At 42.8% G+C, this 21,985-nt stretch overlaps 1 protein-coding gene across 1 annotated transcript in view; it reads left to right on the forward strand.

Moving 5' to 3' along the window:
* The first annotated feature begins 10,085 nt into the window (after positions 1 to 10,085).
* LOC136677363 (drebrin-like) overlaps positions 10,086 to 21,985 on the forward strand; it is a 53,587-nt gene continuing 41,687 nt past the window's right edge. Inside the window, exon 1 of the mRNA XM_066654888.1 lies at positions 10,086 to 10,340. Within this exon, the coding sequence (XP_066510985.1) occupies positions 10,255 to 10,340 (86 nt within the window). The 5' untranslated portion in view covers positions 10,086 to 10,254. The remainder of the gene's footprint in view (positions 10,341 to 21,985) is intronic.

Genomic DNA, 21,985 nt, shown 5'->3' on the forward strand with positions numbered 1-21,985 from the left:
TAATCTGTGTTTTCTAGGATAAAACCTTTTGGGGAAAAGACAAAAGGTGTACCACTTGATTTGTCAAGTATAATAGCAGCTGTATGCGTGTCCTTGGCATGGAAAAACAAGGCTGTGTCTGAGAACGGTGCAGGAAAGGCTATTCTGTAGGTCCCATGAAATTAAACTGAAAGCATTCGTCCACAGTCAAGAACATAGTTCTTGAAAAGTATGGCATTTTTAACAGACTGCAGGTCACAGAAAACAGATGAAAACAACTTCCTCCCGATGACAGGAGGAAGGTTGGACAATGACCCCTGGCCTACTGTTTTATCTCTGTTATGCTGCACTACGACCCAGTCATCAGGTCTAAACACATAAGAACATGGTCTGTTATGGCAGATTCGTACTGCAGTCTTGGCCAATGTAGAAGCAATATATTTTCCTGATCATCAGCCTTTGTCCAAAAATCTTAATTCCGTATTCAAATTTTTGTGACCTTCCATCCTCACTGCCCTCACTGTGGTGGTGATGAGGTTCAGTGCTGCACTTTTTGTGAATAATTAAAATGCAGTGTGGAAAATAACTGGATAATCACTTGCACAAAAGTTTTCTCCACCCGCTTCCTATGGTGAAGATGCTCTTTATATAAAAATCCTGAATTTAAAGAGACTATTGGACACTTGTACAAAGCTGTTTAGCCATCTTTAATCAATTTTGTTTTTAGAATGTTGAAATCTCTTCTCAGGTCAGATGACATAGCCATCTGTCTCAATGCTCCAAAAAAGGACACACCACCACTCTCAAACTGAAGACATGTCCATCTAAAAAAACTGTAAATATGACAAATAAGGCAAAATAAGACATTTTTCTAAAGCAGAAAAATATGGGGGGAAAAGAAAAGTAAATTCCAAACAACAAAAAGCAAACTTAGTCGCACATAATCGTATCCTACAGTCAGGACTGACGGAGGCGGACGCACTCGCTATAACAGAGTGACTTTATTTACATAGGGTGACCAGATCTGAGATGGTGAGAAAGAGGACACGTCTCCCTGGGGGAACGACGACTACTGACGTGCAGACTGACCAATTAAATGTTTACAGAGAAGGTTATCGACCAATAACGGTAGCTCTACAGTCAGACCATCCAATCAGAAGATTTTAGGCTACTTCACCACGCCTCCCTTCTCACTCAAGCGAACCAATCGGAGTAGGGGAGGGCGGGACTAGTTTGTGAACGAAACGCTTCTCGAAATTCTATGTAAGATCTAGAAAAACAAAATCCCGGACGTTTGTGAAATTCTGCCCGGACATTTTTTTAAGTCTAAAAAAGAGGACATGTCCGGGTAAAAGAGGACGTCTGGTCACCCTAATTTACACCAAAAGATACAAAACAAAGACAGAATACTTAGACCAATAAAGACCTAGACTGAAACTTGGACAGAGGGGCTTAGACAGAGAAAGGGAACTGGACTGACAAACATAGACAGAGGGAACTAAATAGACAGAGACCTAAACAGACTAATCTTAGACAGAGCTAAATAGACACCTGGACAGGGAGAACTAAACAGACAAAGAAAGCTAAACAGACTAAACTTGGACACAGACAGACATGAGACAAGAGAGATACAAAGACTGACTTGGGAGGCATATGAGACATAGAGCACCAAACAGAGGTGTAATGTACAACAAAGAAGGAGGAACTTAAATATACAACACAGACAAGGGACACCTGAAACAGATAATGAAGGGGCAGGATTACAAATGAGACACGGACAAGGAGGAGGAACAAAGGCGGGACTAGGGTGGAGACATGAACAATAACAAACAGAGCCATGTGCAAGAGCACATGGCGGGGAAAACAGACATGACAGGACAAGGGCATGACACCTACTATGAGTACAAAAAGTCATAGTCACATAGTCTAATCCTGGGTGGGGAAGGGGCAGATCTTATTACATATATAAGGAATTAATGACCATATACACATGTAGGATAACTATCCAGAATGTAGTGGCTGCGTGGAAAACGTGGAATAAAATACACTGTTTATCATGAAAGTGATTTCTGGTGAGGAACAATGAAGAAAATGGATAGATTAAAATACTAAGAGGAATAAACTACATTTGGCCTTCACTGTGCAGCTCCTGGACAAAGCTGACAAATGCCCTCATCGTCAGGAATGTGGTGTGTTGGGTACACTCTTCCCACAGAAGATAAACATAGGTTCCAGGGAGCACAGTGGATATGAGCTTCTGATTCTTGATGAACTGAATCATATGTTTCAGCTTGACTACCCACAGGAGCGTGAAGAGTATTCACCAGTTAAAGCTCTACTGTACTTTGCACGGATCTAAACAACAAGTGTCACTCTTCTATGTACTTACAGACACAATGTTCTGGACCTGGCACAGTGCTGCACATTTTTCCTGGTGTCATATACAACCATATCTTGTCTGAGGTGATTCACATTTTCAGAATGACGCAAGTGTATTTTTGAAGAGAAGTGTATGTTTCTGGTTTTGGGAAGACCCTGCTGTGTCTGACAGTTTCTTCTTATCCTCACTAAACTTTTTCGACTTACCCATTTAAGGCTTTTAGGTATTCAGGTGCAGTAAGTGAGAGACTCTGGATGCTTGCAGATAGATGCCTTCAACACATTTCACCAACTCCCTGTCGTCATGGCACTCTGAGGCTCCACAGAATACACCATGATTTTCTCCACAGTCCCAATCACATTTACATCTGGTGTATATTCTGAAAAACAACCATACAAATTATGTTACATATTTCATAACTAAAAAGATCAATGCAATGCAATTAATACCAGCAAAACTGAGCTAAACCTTTACAGAGTCACAGCTTACCTTCACTCTAAACTTGACTCAGGTTATATTGTTTTTAAAGGTATTATACTGTTTCAGCAGTGGCAGGCCACTCTCTTTCTGGAGGCTTATGGAAACCCTATATATATATATATATATATATATATATATATATATATATATATATATATATATATATATATATATATATATATATATAAAGAGGCAATGCAAACTTAGTACATTTTAATGCATTTGTGGACTTACTCCATTATTTCTTGACATAAGCAAAATTATCTTCCATTTAAATATTAATTCATTCATTATCTGTAACCCTTGTCCAGTTCAGGGTCATGGTGGGTCCATAGCATACCTGGAATCATTGGGCGCAAGGCAGGAATACACCCTGGAGGGGGCGACAGTCCTTCACAGGGCAACACACACTCACTCACGCACACACCTCTACGGACACTTTTGAGTCACCAATTCACCTACCAGTGTGTGTTTTTGGACTGTGGGAGGAAACCGGAGCACCCGGAGGAAATCCATGCAGACACGGGGAGAACACACCACACTCTTCACAGACAGTCACCCGGAATGGGACTCAAACCCACAACTTCCAGGTCCTTGGAGCTGTGTGACTGCGACACTACCTGCTGCACCACCATGCCGCCCCTCAGAGTCAAACAGATCGCTGATATTTTACTAAAGTAAGCTAGGAGTAATTTAGTAGTTCAAATAAAAATATAATTACTACTCTCTAGTTTGTTAGATGCCATGATATCCAACTTCACCAAATTGATTCTTCTTCTTTCAAATCTACTGTTTGGTGGAGGAACAGCAGGGCGCCGTGCCAATGAGGCTAAAACCACGAAAGGCTGCAGACATCCAAACTGCTTTTCATTCTCCTCATCTCTCTCCACTTCTCACTTACTCTCCATCTCCTGTAGCATGGCCAGCTTTGTTCTCTCCTTCACGATCTCTCTCCAAATCTCTCACTCACTTTCTCAGGGCCATAATTTCCTTCAGCTCCTCCAGCTCTCTTCTTTGCGCTTGTTCTCATTCTTCAAGCTTTTGCTGCTAGATCACCTCCCTGAGCTGCTCTATCAGACTCTGCTGTTCCTTCAAGCCTACGGATGCCCTCAGTGTCTGTTCTTGGGTTGGATCGTTATACTCCTGACCCTCAGTTGGCACCTCAGTCAACAGCACATTGTCTTCTTCGCTGTCCTGATCTCTGACTACCTCTGATTCCATGCTCACCTCATTGCTCTACAAATCACAGGCATGTCTAATTAACAGGCAGTACATGCTGGAGAGTCCAAAGCTTCAATTAAACTAAAGTTGGTAACGTTTCAAATGTGTGCTGAAGGGAGCGGTTGGGAACGGAGACATTCTAAAGCAGGAGGCAGGTCATTCCTTAAAAAAAGAATGTAGAAAGCTCGTAAAACCAAGTGTCTCATCTGGTTTTCGGCCCGGCGTATAATAAAAAGAGCCTGTCCACTCACTGGTAACTGATAACATTTACAGAACTCTGATGTTTAGCTCTGACTTCTCCACCTGACTTGCCTTTAACACCTGCAGAAACTGCTCGAACTCTTTCCTTACATTCTGCACTTCACTCAGTCTTCCCTCTTTCTTCAGGTTTCCGTATTTTGCCATTTGTCTCTCCTTCTGCTGTCTTTCTTTCTCCAGCTGTCCCTGCTCCTGCTGTCTTTCTTTCTCCATCTGTCTCTCCTTCCTTTGTCTTTCTTCCTCCAGTTTCCCCTCCTCTTTCAACTGTCTCACTTCCTCCAGCAGTCTTTCTCTCCTTTCCCTCAGCTCTTCTGTCTGTTGCATCACTCTCTCTGTCTTACGCTTATCTTCTTTTTGAAAAAAGTTTCCTGAATAGCTGTCACATTTTTGCTGTCACTCATCCAAAGGATTTCGGATTTTGATCATGATTCTGGGTGCAATCTGTGCAAGTCCAACAAAACACAATAATGTTTAATAATATATGTTTCCATACTTGTTTAGAGAGCGAACACACTGTGGTAATATCAGATGGAAAAGAAAATCAATAGCAGTATGAATTTAGAAATGCAGTATGATTTAGTCTAACATTAGCTTTTACATTAGAACCATTTAATAATAATAATAATCATGCTACAGATGTAGGTTAATACACCATTATAATTAGGGATGTCCCAATCAAGCTTTTTGACCCCAATCTCAATCCTAGCACAAGGCGGGAATACACCCTGGATACCACCACAGTCACACATTCACACCAACGTGTGTTTTTGGACTGTGGGAGGAAACTGGAGCACCCGGAGGAAACCCACGCGGACACAGGGAGAACACACCACACTCCTCACAGACAGTCACCCGGAGGAAACCCACGCAGACACAGGGAGAACACACCACACTCCTCACAGACAGTCACCCGGAGGAAACCCACGCAGACACAGGGAGAACACACCACACTCCTCACAGACAGTCACCCGGAGCAGGAATCGAACCCACAACCTCCAGGCCCCTGGAGCTGTGTGACTGCAACACTACCTGCTGTACTACCGTGCCACCCCAGTTGGATAGTGCACACCTCAAATACATTACAATTAAAAAAAAAATCCATTCATTCATTCATTCATTCATTCATTATCTGTAAGCACTTATCCAATTCAGGGTCACGGTGGGTCCAGAGCCTACCTGGAATCATTGGGCGCAAGGCAGGAATACACCCTGGAGGGGGCTTTAAAAATCCAGCTTTTTCTAAAGAAAATTCCAAGAAATGTGTAAAGTCAAACAAAACAAGCACGACTGGGCAGAGATAATGGTTTATGGTTAATGACAGGAAGACACTGCGATGATGCACTGAATCTGGAATCCTGGGTTTCCCAGTCTTTGTGTCATAAAGTCAGCAGATTGTTGAGTGGGGAGGCGTTTGAGGAGCTACAGGAATTGCTGACTAGTTTGAGAATGAGATTTCTGAGTAAACACACGTGAGTGTTTCTCCCTCCAGAGAGCGGAGCTTCAGACGGGCGGCACTGCGTTTAAGGTTGGCCCTTGACCAGCAGATCACAACGACAGGAACTTGGACACAACATTCCTGGAGGTTGTAATGTAAAAGCTGCCAAGCCCTGGGAGTTGTGGGACTAATTCATGTTCGAGGAAACATGCACGACTGAGAACCTGTCCAGTGACTAACTGACCATCACTCTTGGATATACGGTAATACGCAAATGTCAGGGACCACCTTTGCTTCATTTCATTTCCAGTCAGACAGTCCTTTAAGTAAAAAAACATGCAGAAAAACTGAGCAGTTTCCAATGCTAGAATTCAATAAAGAGCTATAAAGGATTTAATAACATTCGTATGAATTAATGTGCCGAATGTAGCCATAATAAATTTCTGTCTTAGCATTTACATGAACATATCATCACTGTCCAGTTCCCCAAGTGGCAACTCCCCCCCACACAAAAAAATAATGGAAAAACTAAAAGCAAATCTCACAGCTCCAGGGGCCTGGAGATTGTGGGTTCAATTCCCACTCTGGGTGACTGTCTGTGAGGAGTGTCGTGTGTTCTCCCTGTGTCTGTGTGGGTTTCCTCTGGGTGACTGTCTGTGAGGAGTGTCGTGTGTTCTCCCTGTGTCTGCGTGGGTTTCCTCCGGGTGACTGTCTGTGAGGAGTGTGGTGTGTTCTCCCTGTGTCTGCGTGGGTTTCCTCCGGGTGACTGTCTGTGAGGAGTGTGGTGTGTTCTCCCTGTGTCTGCGTGGGTTTCCTCCGGGTGACTGTCTGTGAGGAGTGTGGTGTGTTCTCCCTGTGTCTGCGTGGGTTTCCTCCGGGTGACTGTCTGTGAGGAGTTGGTGTGTTCTCTCTGTGTCTGCGTGGGTTTCCTCCGGGTGCTCCGGTTTCCTCCCACAGTCCAAAAACACACGTTGGTAGGTGGATTGGCGACTCAAAAGTGTCCGTAGGTGTGAGTGTGTGAGTGTGTGTGTTGCCCTGTGAAGGACTGGCGCTCCCTCCAGGGTGTATTCCCGCCTTGCGCCCAATGATTCCAGGTAGGCTCTGGACCTACCGCGACCCTGAACTGGATAAGGGTTACAGATAATGAAATGAATAAAAGCAAATCTGCAGAAAATTATGAACACACAAACGTAATACACACAAACGATGAACTCAGCATGGTTTAATACAACTTCTGTGACATATATCTGCCTCTGAAAGTAAAGATGACATAGAGTTGATTTATGGAGAATAAACATTTTCATTATCTAGAGAGCAACCTCATATGTCTTTTCATTATGTCTTTGTGAGGCCGTTATGGCCTCTTTTAATGACTTGCAAACCTCTGGCGCAGTCCCACACATCGAGGGATTCACAGTTCCCCCAATGAATTTCCAAAGAATCAGATCTGAGAGACAAGATACAAAGGAAAACATGGAAGATATGATCAGGACCCACCATGAACTGTAAATTCCCATTCCCATTCACAGGCATAAAAAGAACAACAGGAAGAACCCTCATTTGTTCAGGTTTTATTTTCAGTCTTCTTCAAAACAGCTGCAGAAATATGTGTGGGTGTCCTTTGTGTTTCTTCCTTTCTGGAGACCTATTCAATTGGGTCCGTATAAGGATAGATACTTATTATAGGCTTAGGCACAGCTAGAGCCACATCCTCTGGTTGTTGTGTGACTTTTAAATCAGTATTTTAACATACACTATAATACACTTTAATTAGTGAGTTCAGCTGCTTAAGGGTTCAGACGTGTTCGACTCTGCACTTGGTGTTGTGTAATCTCCATAGAGAAGCATTATCAACTGAATTAGACACTCTGGATGAGCTGAACCTGACCCTAAGGCCTCAGGCCTAGTGCTAAGCTAGAGGCTTATAGGTGAGGACTACTGTGTGTGAGTGAGTGAGTAAGTGAGTGAGTGAGCGAGAGAATGCAGGGGGGGCTTGGTTTTGTGGCCCCCTTCCGAAAATGGAGAGACACGTCCATTGCTCTTTTTAAAGTCCACTTTGAAAGTTCAGTTCCCATGAAATTTGTGCAGTGGACAGAGCAGGGGTCTCTCCAGATCATGTCCACTGTAAAGGGCTTCTCTGCTGTAAAGAGCTGCCAACTGCTCAGAGAGCTACCCACTGAACACTACACAAATAGTGAATGGCATCTCAATGGCCTATAAGTGGACAATCTGAATCCCCTTACTAAGCCCCACTCAGCTCCCTGAAAACATACAAAACATTAATATATATAGTGATGTAGAGGTCTGGGCTCTGGGGAGGTCAGTGTCAGTCTAGTGATCTTCTTTGTTTGATTTGTTTGTTGGTTTGTTTGTTTTGTCTATTATCTTTTTTTCTGTGTAACTGCTTCTTGACAGCTCTACTTTCCTTTCTGATCTGAAGCAAGAATAAAATTTCATTTGCTCTGATTATTGGAAGCTTTAGGTTTTGTTTTCCTGGTGGTCATTTTCGGTGAAGGCTTGCATGGTGGTTAGGAGTCCCCCAAAATGAATTAAGACATTGGTTATAAGGAGTGTGTGAATGCAGACTGCTTTTTTTTTTTAATAAAGCACAGTAGAGTGATGCCAATCAGAAGAGTAGTGATGTACATACAGTAGATCAGTCATAAAGACACAGTAAAAATAAGTCAGTTTAATTCTGATATAGAAAATCATCATGTAAAATGAACTATGGCTGCTTTTGGTGCATGAATTCAGACAAAGTATATTACAAAAAAAAACACAGCATAGAGGACCTTTAATGATTTACATGCATTTGTAATGAGTCTCTTTTTTTAGGTGTATTTCTGGTGTAAGTATTTCTTAGGTGTAAGTCTGTTTCATATGTGTATTTCATAACCTACAAGTGACTTGTTCACCACATCTAGCATGATTACTCACTGTGCGTGTCGATGAGAAAAAACCCAGGCGCTGCTTGGTATGGTGCCTGAAGAGATCATTTCTTATAATAAAAAATGGATATGATTTTTTTTTTTTAAATAATAAGATAATCGCTTTAAATTAGTTGGAACCTATTGCTGAATTAGGGCCAGCATTTGTAAACAAATGCACATGATTTTCAGGTGCTAACCATCTCATTGAACAGGCTTAACTCTCATATTCATATTTTAAAGGCAATATTTACAATAGGGCGGCATGGTGGTGCAGCAGGTTAGTGGCGCAGTCACACAGCTCCAGGGGCCTGGAGGTTGTGGGTTCGATTCCCGCTGTTCTCTCCGTGTGTCTGCGTGGGTTTCCTCCGGGTGACTGTCTGTGAGGAGTTGGTGTGTTCTCCCCGTGTCCGCATTGAGTTTCCTCCAGGTGACTGTCTGTGAGGAGTTGGTGTGTTCTCCCCGTGTCCGCGTGGGTTTCCTCCCACAGTCCAAAAACACACGTTGGTAGGTGGATTGGTGACTCAAATGTGTCCGTATGTGTGAGTGCGAGTTGCCCTGTGAAGGACTGGCGCCCCCTCCAGGGTGTATTTCCCCGCCTTGCGCCCAATGATTCCAGGTAGGCTCTGGACCCACCATGACCCTGAATTGGATAAGGGTTACAGATAATGAATGAATGAATGAATATTTACAATATTAATCATATTAATAAATAAATAATATTAATAAATGGCCTTGTGTGTTCATAAAGCCCTGTCTGTAAATGGATTAAAACAACAATAGTGTCTCTGTCCAGTATGTGATAGGCATTCTCTCATTCTACTCAAGGTGGAAAAACTGTATGAACCTCCAAACTTTGAAAATCATGAACCGAGATGAGGATACTGCTGTATTCCTGCTCCATATGCAGTAGAGGGAACGGAAATATCCTAAGAAAAACTGTGTTTTGATTATAATTTCGATTGTTGCCTTAAAATGGCGCCGAGCTTCTGAACCGAAACAAACCAGAGAACAGCGTTTCCCCACAATCACAGATGTTCCCTTTAACCCATCTGTGCCAATGAGCGCGCGCGCACACACACACACGTCACCAGTGTGAAACCTCTTCAGCCCCAGTGAAGGTGGTGCAGTTGGGGGTTAGTTAGCTGTGAATGTTGAGGTAAAGGAAACAGAATTTCCCTCATTCCCCCAACTCTTTCTTTCTTTTACCAACTTTTAGGACGTTTCAATTTGCGAAATTGTCCCTTCCAAGATATTATATTTTCTTGTGTCTGTCCACTCCGGGGCTCCGTAGCGGTGTTGTGCAGCGGTTGGTTTTGTGCAGCTCTGTCGGGAGGTGGGGCTTTACTCTTTCAGAAACTTCTCCACCTCCGCTTCTCCACAGAGCTTCAGAGTGAAACTGAGGCACGGCACAGTGAGACTGATCTCTCCGCGCTGAAGCAGTTCACCTCCCGCTTAGAAAAGTAGGGCCTGTGCGTGAGTGCGCGTGGATATAAAGTGATAAGGAATCCTCCGCTTGTAAACAGACTCCGAGGAGTTCACAAACTCTAAAGACCAGCTCCGAGAGCATCACGATGCAACCGATAAACCTGGACACATACAGCCTGTCCCTGCTGACCGCTAAAGAGGACATCCTCAACGCCAAGGCATCCACCAACTGGTACAGTATCCGTTCATAACCTTCACATAATGCAGTGTTGTTCCTAGCTTTCTCCAGCTTCAGGCCACTGCCAGCCTCCTGCCGTTGCTGGAGTTGATAGAACTTGCGTTACACTACATGGCCAAAAGTTCTTGGACAACCCTTGGTCCTGCGTTTCTTCTAAAATCAGATGTTGTGTAGGGTTTTGTCAGGGTGTTTTTCTGTGTGCAGCTTAAAGGAATTGAATTCATAATCTAGAAGGGGTGTCAACAAAGTTTTGGATTCTAATCAGTGATCCGACAGACTTTTTATAAATAGACATTTGCATATTTGTATAAATAAAATATATATCACTGTGCAGTTTCATTTTTATTTGATGTGGCTGAAAGCTCTGCAGTATTATGTTCAATAACACAATAAAAGGCATTAATAATGCTGTCTACAAGTATAAGAGCACTTTTGGACTTTTTTTTCATGAAACCCAGTGGTATTTAGTTGCAGCTAAACATTGCAGAGTGGCAGTAGGTTGATTAACACTGTAACTGTTATTGTTTTCTTTTCGCTTTACGCTTATTGTGTGGTGCAGGACAAACCTTCGAAACTTAATACCCAGCATATCACTTCACTGGAGTGGACCATGTGGCATCAAAGCATGGTAAACAACACCATGAGCGAGAACACCCAGCTCTGGAAGTCAGCAGTATGAGTTTATCTTTGCAGAATTTGCAGCATGTTACAGGAATTTGTATAAGATGCCTATTTTCATCTTCAAACAGATTGATTTCTGCTGTTTGCTGCACAAGAATTACAAAGGAGGGGGCGTAGTTATAACATCCCTGTAGAACTCTTACAGATTCCTATTGTATTACTTCAGTACTTTTTTGAAAGGAGTGTTTATTCACCTATTCAGTGAAGCAGCTATTGTATAACTGTGTTATAACTTTGTGGTTTTGCAACATTTACTGCCTTGACAGTGAGCATTAGAGGCATATGGATGCTGTGTGGCTGTTGAAGCGGTGAGGCGATCATTTACTGGAACAGCTATCTGCGGCTGCTTGCTTGGAGGTTTTTTTTTTGACAGGATTGGATGCACATGGTGAGAGTTCTAGTCGAACTGTGGCATACATTATGGGATCCAACATGGGCAAATGTTTACTGGCATGTAAAGGGGCTTCTTTCTGTGGTTCCTGTTTCTGCTGGATGAAATATTATAGGGTGGTTATTATACTGAATACTGTGGTTTTTATATGATACTGTGTGTTATTTACCTGAGGCGGCACGGTGGTGCAGCAGGTAGTGTCGCAGTCACACAGCGACACCCACAGACCTGGAGGTTGTGGGTTCGTGTCCTGCTCCGGGTGACTGTCTGTGAGGAGTTTGGTGTGTTCTCCCTGTGTCTGTGTGGGTTTCCTCCGGGTGACTGTCTGTGAGGAGTTTGGTGTGTTCTCCCTGTGTCTGTGTGGGTTTCCTCCGGGTGACTGTCTCTGAGGAGTTTGGTGTGTTCTCCCTGTGTCTGTGTGGGTTTCCTCTGGGTGAATGTCTGTGAGGAGTTTGGTGTGTTCTCCCTGTGTCTGTGTGGGTTTCCTCCGGGTGACTGTCTCTGAGGAGTTTGGTGTGTTCTCCCTGTGTCTGTGTGGGTTTCCTCCGGGTAACTGTTTGTGAGGAGTTTGGTGTGTTCTCCCTGTGTCTGTGTGGGTTTCATCCGGGTGAGTGTCTGTGAGGAGTGTGGTGTGTTCTCCTTGTGTCTGTGTGGGTTTCCTCCGGGTGAGTGTCTGTGAGGAGTGTGGTGTGTTCTCCCTGTGTCCGCATGGGTTTCTTCTAGGTGCTCTGGTTTCCTCCCACAGTCCATGGACTGGTGGATTGGCGGCTCAAAAGTGTCCGTAGGTGTGAGTGAATGTGTGTTGCCCCCTCCAGGGTGTGTTCAGTGTGCGCCCAGTGATTCCGGGTTGGCTCCAGACCCACCGCGATCGTGAACTGGATAAGTGGTTACAGACAATGAATGAATATTATTTACCTTCAATATACTAAATATTCAGATGTTTGTAGACACTTTCCTGTCCATACTTTATGAATGTAAGGTTATGCCTCTTTTGCTGCTGCTGGATGCTAACTAATTATAAGATGTATCCATAAACTTTTGGACATACTTCCTCACCCACCCCTGGACTTAATTTCTGGCTGTTCCACCATTGTTTCATGATATTGCAGTTCTAGTCTTCTGGATTTATTCATAGCTGTGCATTATAACAAGACCACAATGACATCATTTTATATGGTCTGTCTATGTGCATTTCTGTAAAAGCTGTGTTTGTGTGGGTTAATGCTCATTAGCTTAAATCTTGCCTAGTCCCCCTCTCTTTCATGTCTCTCATTACTGTTTTCTGACCTGCTATTACCTTTCCTTAGTTGTTATCAGAGCTCGTTATATATAAGCCTACAGCCTGAGATCCTCTTTTCATGGACTTACTTGCCATGAGTACTACTGAATGCAAAATGTGTTCATTTAGGTCAAAATCAAAAGATTAATTTCACTAAACTTTACCTACCTGTATTTTACCTTCAGTATTTAGATGTAGGGCCTAAAGCAGGCACTAAAATTGCATCAGTCCCTAATTTAAAGACATGCTTGTACATTAAATAACCGTAACCTTTAGATCAGTCCTCAGGGTGGTCCTGCAATGGTCCACATTGTATATTTGGTCCCTGTGTGTTGGGAATTAGATTTGAGCAACAGTGTGGACAGTCTTTTATAGTTGCTTTATGATATCTTCTAGATGAGAAGTACTGGGGTGGCACGGTGGTGCAGCAGGTAGTGTCGCAATCACACAGCTCTAGGGACCTGGAGGTTGTGGATTCAAGTCCCGCTCCGGGTGACTGTTTGTAAGGAGTGGGGTGTGTTCTCCCTGTGTCCATGTGGGTTTCCTCCGGGTGCTCCGGTTTCCTCCCACAGTCCAAAAACACACGCTGGTAGGTGGATTAGCGACTCAAAAGTGTCCTTAGGTGTGTGTGTGTGTTGCCCTGTGAAGGACTGGCGCCCCCTCCAGGGTGTATTCCCTCCTTGCGCCCAATGATTCCAGGTAGGCTCTAGACCCACCGCGACCCTGAACTGGATAAGGGTTACAGACAATGAATGAATGAGAAGTACTAACAATTTTGACAGCATACACACACACACACATACATACTCATTCAAGTTTGTTTCCTTTCATTGTGAGGACTTTCCGTATAAAATGTGTGTGGGAGAAGTAGGAGAAGTCCCCAACAGTATGAATGTGTAAACATGTTTTTGTACACACAGGGAGAAAGCATTTTTCATGCATTGTCTTTATTTTACCTAGACCTCTATTGACCCCTAACGTAGCCATAACAACTACTGGCCTGACCTTAACCCTAATTGAGTTCTGAACTGACAACAATGCCCTGTAATGACAGTCAGTCAGTGCGAGATGTTGTAAATAATGTATATTAAAATATTAAAAACGTGTTTAAAAATCATATCATTGTTATTGAAACATTTAATATTGCAATATATATTGATATTGAATTATTGTCCAGCCCTAGCTTCACCTTAAAATTTAATAATTGAAGGTAGGCTACGGGGACAGGCTTGTTTTCCCCACGAGGAAGAGACGTCTTCACAATGTGAGTGTGTAAACAGGTCCGCACAACAACAACACAACAAAAACCCAGTACATAAAGACACACGCACACACACATATTATGTTAGTGGAGTGAAATGAATGTATGGGTTTAACAGATTTCACAGACTGAGCAGTCCCAGAGCATATTGTTCAGTGTACAAGTCAAGGCCTGAAATACACATTCAATAGCGTCATTCTAGTATCTCCAAAAGAGTCAATGTGCTCTTAGCGTTTTAGGCAACGTTCCTACGGACGTCCCACCAGCCCAAGCCCCAGCGCTCTGGGCCGCTCCTTGTCTGTTTTTTCCACGCGCTTAATCTCCGTGGAAACACTCAGGGAAACAGACACTCAAAGCTGCTCAAGTCCATCAAGCCCATTCATGTGCTGCTCTTGACGAGTGCCATCCGCTGGAAACTTCAACACTCGGATTATTTTTCTTTCTTTTTTGCACGGCAACATCTCTGCGTCACTTTCAGTTACAGAGCCACTGAAACATACAACACAGTATTGTGCATATGTCAGAAACCCTTTTTTATTTCCTGTTAACAGCATCAACAGCTCCATATGACATTTTTTTCCAGTACTAACTGTGTCCACCTTTGCATTTACGCTAGTGTCTGTTCTTTTCCAGAGACGTGCTTTCAGTTTCCAGGTCACATTGGCTCATAATCCTTGTAATCTAAACACATTTAGTGATGTTGAGGTCTTGGTTCTGGGGTGGCTAGTCCATTTCTCTTACAATCCCAGCAGCTGCATTGATAATATATATTGTAATGATTATGTTTTGAATGGGGTGGCACGGTGGTGTAGCAGGTAGTGTCGCAGTCACACAGCTCCAGGGACCTGGAGGTTGTGGTTTCGTTTCCCGCTCCGGGTGACTGTCTGTGAGGAGTTGGTGTGTTCTCCCTGTGTCTGCGTGGGTTTCCTCCAGGTGCTCCGGTTTCCTCCCACAGTCCAAAAACACATGTTGGTAGGTGGATTGGCGACTCAAAAGTGTCCGTAGGTGTGAGTGTGTGTGTGTGTGTGTGTGTGTGTCTGTCTGTCTGTGTTGCCCTGTGAAGGCGGGGTGTATTCCCGCCTTGCGCCCAATGATTCCAGGTAGGCTCTGGACCCACCGTGACCCTGAACTGGATAAGCGGTTACAGATAATGAATGAATGAATGAATGTTTTGAATGCCTCTTTTTCATCTAGTATACTTAGTATTCTGGGTTGCTCAGAAATATCTCCAGGATACATTTGCCTGTAAATTAAATAAATGAAGGAGATTATTTTTTATTACACACTCTAAACCCTTTCTGAACTTTCAGTTTCATGAAACTGCTAAATGGGAACATTCCCTTTCTAAGTATTGACATGTCTCCATTTTTTCCCCTCATAAAAGCTGCCAGAGAGCCCGTGCTGCAAGAGTTTAACACTTTCGGGGTCGTATTTGTCAAACTAATAATCAGTTTTTGGATTTGAACTTATCCTAATTCTGAAATTTAACTTCACATCTACAACCATTAATTCACTATAAATATATTTAATATTAAATACTTAACGACTACTATATATTATTTGGAAACTCAAAGGTAAGTTATACATTTAACGATTGGGTAGTTGTGAGGGTGAGGAATGTGGACCCTCATAAAGGAAGCATGGACCGTCATACAGACCCTTGAAGGGACAAATGTGTGCCTTGTCCTTTATCTTCATATCTGCAGGTTTACTAATTAGGTACAGCGTTTAATGAGGTAAAGGAAAGCTGCTGTCAACACCATCACATTATGTGTCCTAACTGCTGTTTAAAAGGGCAAGCCCACATTTTTTTTAAGTTTCTGAAAGCTTGCTGGCTCATTTCTGCGTGGGTTTCCTCCGGGTGACTGTCTGTGAGGAGTGTGGTGTGTTCTCCCTGTGTCTGCGTGGGTTTCCTCCAGGTGCTCCGGTTTCCTCCCACAGTCCAAAAACACAAGTTGGTAGGTGGATTGGCGACTCAAAAGTGTCCGTAGGTGTGAGTGTGTGAGTGAATGTGTGTGTGTGTCTGTGTTGCCCTGTTAAGGGCTGGTTGGTGCTCAGTCACTCCTGAGAACATATTTCCACTGATCCACACCCTAGTGCTGGAGGCTTTATATCCCTTTTGCCCACTCTTGGCATGTGCATTCTGACCTAAGGCATGTGCAACTGCTCCAGAGTGTCCTTTTCTATTGTTCAATGCTTTTTCTGGAGAGTACAGAGTACACAAAGTGTGTGTGAGTGTGTGCAGTAGAATGCATGTTTTAATAATAGGTGCATGTGAATTTAGCTTAATTCACCAGTTTGTCCACAAATGGATTTTTAGATCAGAGCCCTGTGCACAGTTGTTTTAACAAATCAGTGGTGTTCTTGTGTTATCCTCAGTTAGCTCAGTGGTTCCCAAAGTGGGGGTGTGCCCCCTAGAGGGGACATGGAGGTTTGTATGAATTACAATGTTTAAAATAAATTATAGTGGAGGTTAGATATTGGACGCAAACAGTTTCAAACAGTATGTGTCAGAGTTTATGTGTGTGCTTGAAGCTTGAAAATATTCTCATCTAATAGATTTGGGAACCAATACCACAATGCAAAGCTTGTGAATAGTAGCATTAATCTTCTGCTGGTTGATAGGGCTCCCAGCTTATTATCTCCTTTTTTCTCCAATCCAAAAAAGCTGCCAGGACTAAATTTGGGCTGAAAGTTCACCTTTGATTATTGCATTCCTCAGTGAAATTTCTGACGTCACTGTGAGAAAGATCAGAAGCATTATGTGCTTTGCCTGGTGTCAGATGTTGAGAATCATTTTTTTTTCTTCACCTGTGTCCTGCCAGACTCAAAATTCCTCATTAATGTGGTGTTAATGCAAAACCACAGATCTGCACAACTCTATTCTCTTCTTTAGCTGTTGTTAGTTTCAGAGGGTTTTGAATGGTATAATGTTTTTCTTTTTGCAGTTGTTTAACACAACAGTATGTTCTGGATACAGCAAGGCCTTCGCAGCATCTGGTGGAGGATGGATGTGTCCAATTATCTGATGTTTTCAAACTGGGAACATTGGCAAGCCTTCCATTTTTTTCTTCGTAGCAGCTGTTTTGTTTTGTGTAGGTGTTAGTTTCAAGGTCTTTCGAAATGGCACACTTACAAAAGCCAATCAGTGCTGATACAATCAGTGTCAAAGCTTGAAAGAGAGATAAAAACATTCTTACATGAGGTCATCCCACTGTGTTTGTAGTCTGAATAGGTCTTGATGAGATAATACATCATGGCCTTATCAGTTCATCCAATACAAGCTCATATCTTCAGTTGCTGATAAAGTTCCAGCCAGTCCCGTTTTTCTCAGTGCACAGATCGTTCACGTTTTGTGAATATCGTGGTTTACTACATGGTGAAATTCTTTTCCTTCCAACTGTAGGAGGTCATCGTCAGTAGCCAAACTCATGACTCAGTCGTTGCACTTTTGAAACTCACACTTCACAAATCTGGCATCACACAAAGACTTGTTGTCCCCAACCCCCAAACTTTTCCACCTTTGGAAACTTAGCGTGAGATTGTAATGGCCTCTGCACAATAATGCACAATATGCTGTTTATTTTTATCACATTATTGGCCTTCATTATTCTTACAGAACACTGCAGTATTACAGAAACTAATGCAAAGAACTACACATAGACGCCTAAGCAGCTTAACACTTATTTCATTTGCATATGTTTTGAAAACGTTGAATGGAAATAGTTCTGAGGAGACTGTATCAGATAATCTTCTCACAAGAGGAAGGGGAAAATCAAAGTAATATAAGAGAAAATGGTTAAAAGATTAATAAAAGACTGGGAAGAATGGTGGTGCCACAGCTTTAGGGTCCTTGGGTTCTGGGGTCATGGGTTCATCCCTCAATTTGCCTCATGCCCTGTCCTGAGTGTGCTCTTGCCTTGCATCCATTGAATACGGATAGACTCCAGACCCACTATAACCCTGATCATTATGAAGCTGTTTGAATGAATGATGAACAAAATGGCACTCCTAACAACCAAGATCTGGTAGGTCACTAAAATCAGGTTATCTGATAATACTTAAAACGTATTTGAGGGAGAAGAGAAAATCAAGCCACACTTGCTGCAGAATTGAAATCAAATATTTCTCTTCATCTTTCCACTGTGAGAAGAAAACACACTGGGTCTGGAAAAGGTGTGGAACTGTCAAGAAGGTGTTGTGGAGAAAAGGAAATGAAGACTGGAATGACTGAAAACTTTGTGGACTGGTGATTTCTAAATTTGGATCATGAGATGCCAAAAATGCAGCTGACATCGAAAACCGTACTGTAGAGGTAGTGAAAGATGGTATTTTTCATTGTATCTCTCTGTTCATTACAAGAACTTCACTTCTCCTTAGCTCCCCCTCACAAGGTGGGTCATTGGAGTCTTCTTTGATGACTCATTGAAACCCAGGAAAATAGCAGGGATCAGTTTCAGTCTGGCTCAGGTGTTTTGCCCTCTTATCTGCCAGATTGACGTTTGAGCATAGGCTAATGCATGATTAAGGAGTAGCCTTCTTGAGTTTCCTCTAATGAAAACATACACTGAGGATCCTGAGGGATTGCCTTCATTTCAAGGAAACACTCATTGACTGATCAGTGCTTGTCATGGGAAGTGCGGCTCCACATATTAAACTATGAGGAATTTTTACTTATACTTTACTTCCAGTTCAGTACATAACAATTAACTTGATTAAAGTAAAAATGCATGACTTCTGAGAATATTTGCAAAGGTTTGGTTACGTATCCTGTCATCCTGTCAAATGAAAGCTGGGTAGCCATTAGAAGTGTGCTATTTAGGCACTTCACTCTATCCCAGTTATGTAAACAACAGCATAACTATAACAAAAGTGAATACATTTCTTTATAAACGTAGGCAAACCTAGAAATATAGTTCCTGACTAGAGATGCATGAATACGTATACTAGTGTCTGGTATTTGCCTGATACTGTGTTCTTTAACTCGTACTCGTAATCACAAACAAGGTTACGATACCAATATCCGATACCTTGTGCCTAGCGTTCGTTGCTGTGCTAATGAGTAGACAACTCAAAATGTCGGCGATCTGGAATTATTTCACAATCAGTGAAGGTAACCCAAGCACTCTTTTAACCGTCCTTGAACAAGGTTGATTTTTCTTCACTCAAAGTGTATATTCCTCCTGGGAAATGTTTTCCTGTTTGCGAGAGCACTGTTCGTTGCCTGACGTGGTTTATTTTCTCCACTTGTAAATTTTGAGTTGGATCCAACGCCATGGATCAGGCTACTGCTTTTAAATAAACGCTGCATATAAACAAACACTCCCAAGTGCAGAACTCCCCAGTCATTATCGCATTAATGGAAACTCTCTTACTAAAGATGCACAACACTGTGCAAATGCATATCAACAGTTTATTGCAGCTCATGTTACTAATTTATAGATAGATAGATACATTATTGATCCCAGAGGGAAATTAAATTTTTTTATTGGTCTAATGTGGGAAAATGCTAAATAAAAATGGACAGTTCCAGAAATTTTCAGTAAAGTATTTAATGAAACAAAATTCTTAATTCTAAGTAAGAATCAGTGTCGGTTTCGACAAGTACAAAAATACACATTCTCGTACTTGGTTGGAAACCCACATGGACACAGTGAGAAGACACCAATCAGAGGGTCACATGGATCAGGGCTCAAACCCACAACCTCAGGTCCTTGTAGCTTTGTGACAGCGGCACTACGTCTTGCACTACCATGCCGTCCTGAATGTTTTTAACCCATACCCACTTTAAGAAGCTATGATTATGATAGATTATAGTCATACACAAGATAAGATGTAAAATATCCTATGCCAAATCCATTAGAGCTTCACATAGGGCCCACCCCACTGTCTTCCTGCCTGTAGCCACAACATTTCTGTTGAAGCTTACACCTCAACTCTAAGATTGCTGTGGTACTTTATGATCCGATCAGCATCCAGCTGTTCTTAACAAGTACGGATCCTCATTGAGCCCAGCCCATGAGTACCTAAGCCACCCACTACATCACTAGCTCTTCACAGGGGTCATCATGTAGGCACCTCCTCTCGTTGGTGTTTCACTGAATTAAGCCCACAACACCTCCAGAAGGCTCAACAGTGAAGTCTGACGTCCCAGATCCACCCCCTCAAAGCCAGCTTTACACTCCTACCTTACCCTTTACCATCAACAACCGTAAATCCACACTGGCCTTCCCTTAGTGAAGTCAGGCATCCCAGATCCACCCCCCTCCAATCCAGCTTTACAGGCCTACCTTACCCTTTACCATCAACAACCGTAAATCCACACTGGCCTCACTGAAGACTAAGGCTGTACCTAGCCCCACTGGCACCGTTAATGCTCAATGCCATCAGTTCCATGTGAACTTTACGTGCTACATCACCAACAACCACAATACCACCTCTACAGTGCATTTCCCCAAGTAATTTGTGCTCTCCTTATCCACAACCTATAACTAGACCTTTCAACTGTTTCTGACGACTCCTTCACAACTGCCCTTTGTTTCCAGCCACTGATGCCTGCACAAGCAGGGATGTGGCCGCATTCCCTTACCCGCAGTCCGGGTAGTATAGGTAGTATAGGTACATTACCTGGTCAACAGCTTTAAAAGATTACCATAGGTCTATTAAAGCAGGGTATTTTCTGACTGATGTAATTATCAATTCTCAGAACAGAACATTAGAAACTGAAGTGTTTAAAATATAAATTCCACATTTGCAGTGGCTTCAGGTATTTCTGTAAATGACAGGCTATTTAAAGAAACACTAGGTACGATTTGGTATTATTACTCCTGGGCTCCCCCAACAGTTGTAATTCACTTATACAGGACTGTCCAGAAATAAAGGGAAGGGGGGAAGGGGGTATGGTATCCTGCCCTTCTCCAAAACTTACATAGTGCTGTTTCTGCAGTGCTGAGCCCAGAGTAGTAATCACAGAAGCTCTGTTCTCCCTATTGCATCACAATGATTTGAAGCTGTAATTTAAAACTACAAATCATACCTAGTGTTGCTTGAATTGTTTTTTTTTCTTCATGTTCTTGTGGCTGAATTCCATCCAGTCCTCAAAGAAATGTTCTCAAATCCAGTCTTTATCCTTCACAGAAGGATTGAAGGTGTTATTGCACTGTATGAAAACATGCTGCTTGTGAGTACCCTTCTTATCATTACATTACCAGGGTTGCAGTGTGGTGTGATGGTGATGGTCTCTGCCTCACAGCTCTTGGGCTTGGGGGTCCAGGATTCATCCTCACCTTAGGTCACTGTCTGTGTGTTCACTGTGTGCCCCCACCTCACTGATGGTCAGTGTACTTCTAGTGCTGGTTTCAAGTATGGGTGGGATGAGAGTGTTGGATGCTGTACTTGGATGACTGTGTGGAATGGTTGACCTGTTTTGATAATCCCTAACAAGAGGCAGTTGAAAGTGAAGCAACAGCTTTACATTACATTAACTAGCATGCTAGCAAGTGTGTCCACAGTTTTAACAGCCAGCCGACTTATCGCTCAACCCTTACTAGCAACATTTATAACAATTCTATAAGTGTAAGTGAATGGAAATGGACAAAACCACTTAGCTGAAGCCATGTTTACCAAAGAAGGCATTTCCTTAGCTTTGTTGGTGATCTTCTACCTGTGTGGTAAAGTGGAAGTCAGTGCGCACTTAATTACACACTTGTGAAGCCACACTTGTGAGGTCTGTTGTTCTTGAACAGCTACACTGAGGTATGCCAGATGGCTTTGCAAAATTATTGGGAGGGACAAATTAACATGTGGTGGTCTATACTTTTTTCCACACTCTGGTGACATCACTCAGCGGATGGGGTGTGTCAGACAGTTGGGTTCAGCAGCTGTGTGTATGTGTCGCCAACTTTGCCATCCCAACTCAGACAAGGGAGCTGAACCTGGCCCAGCTACAGAGTGACTCAGGATTCTGAGTGTTATCTTGGGTGTGAGTTCTCACTCTTCCCATCACAGCCCATGATGACTAGGCCTGC

Source organism: Hoplias malabaricus, chromosome X2 (assembly GCF_029633855.1).
Source record: "Hoplias malabaricus isolate fHopMal1 chromosome X2, fHopMal1.hap1, whole genome shotgun sequence".
Lineage (NCBI taxonomy): Eukaryota > Metazoa > Chordata > Actinopteri > Characiformes > Erythrinidae > Hoplias > Hoplias malabaricus.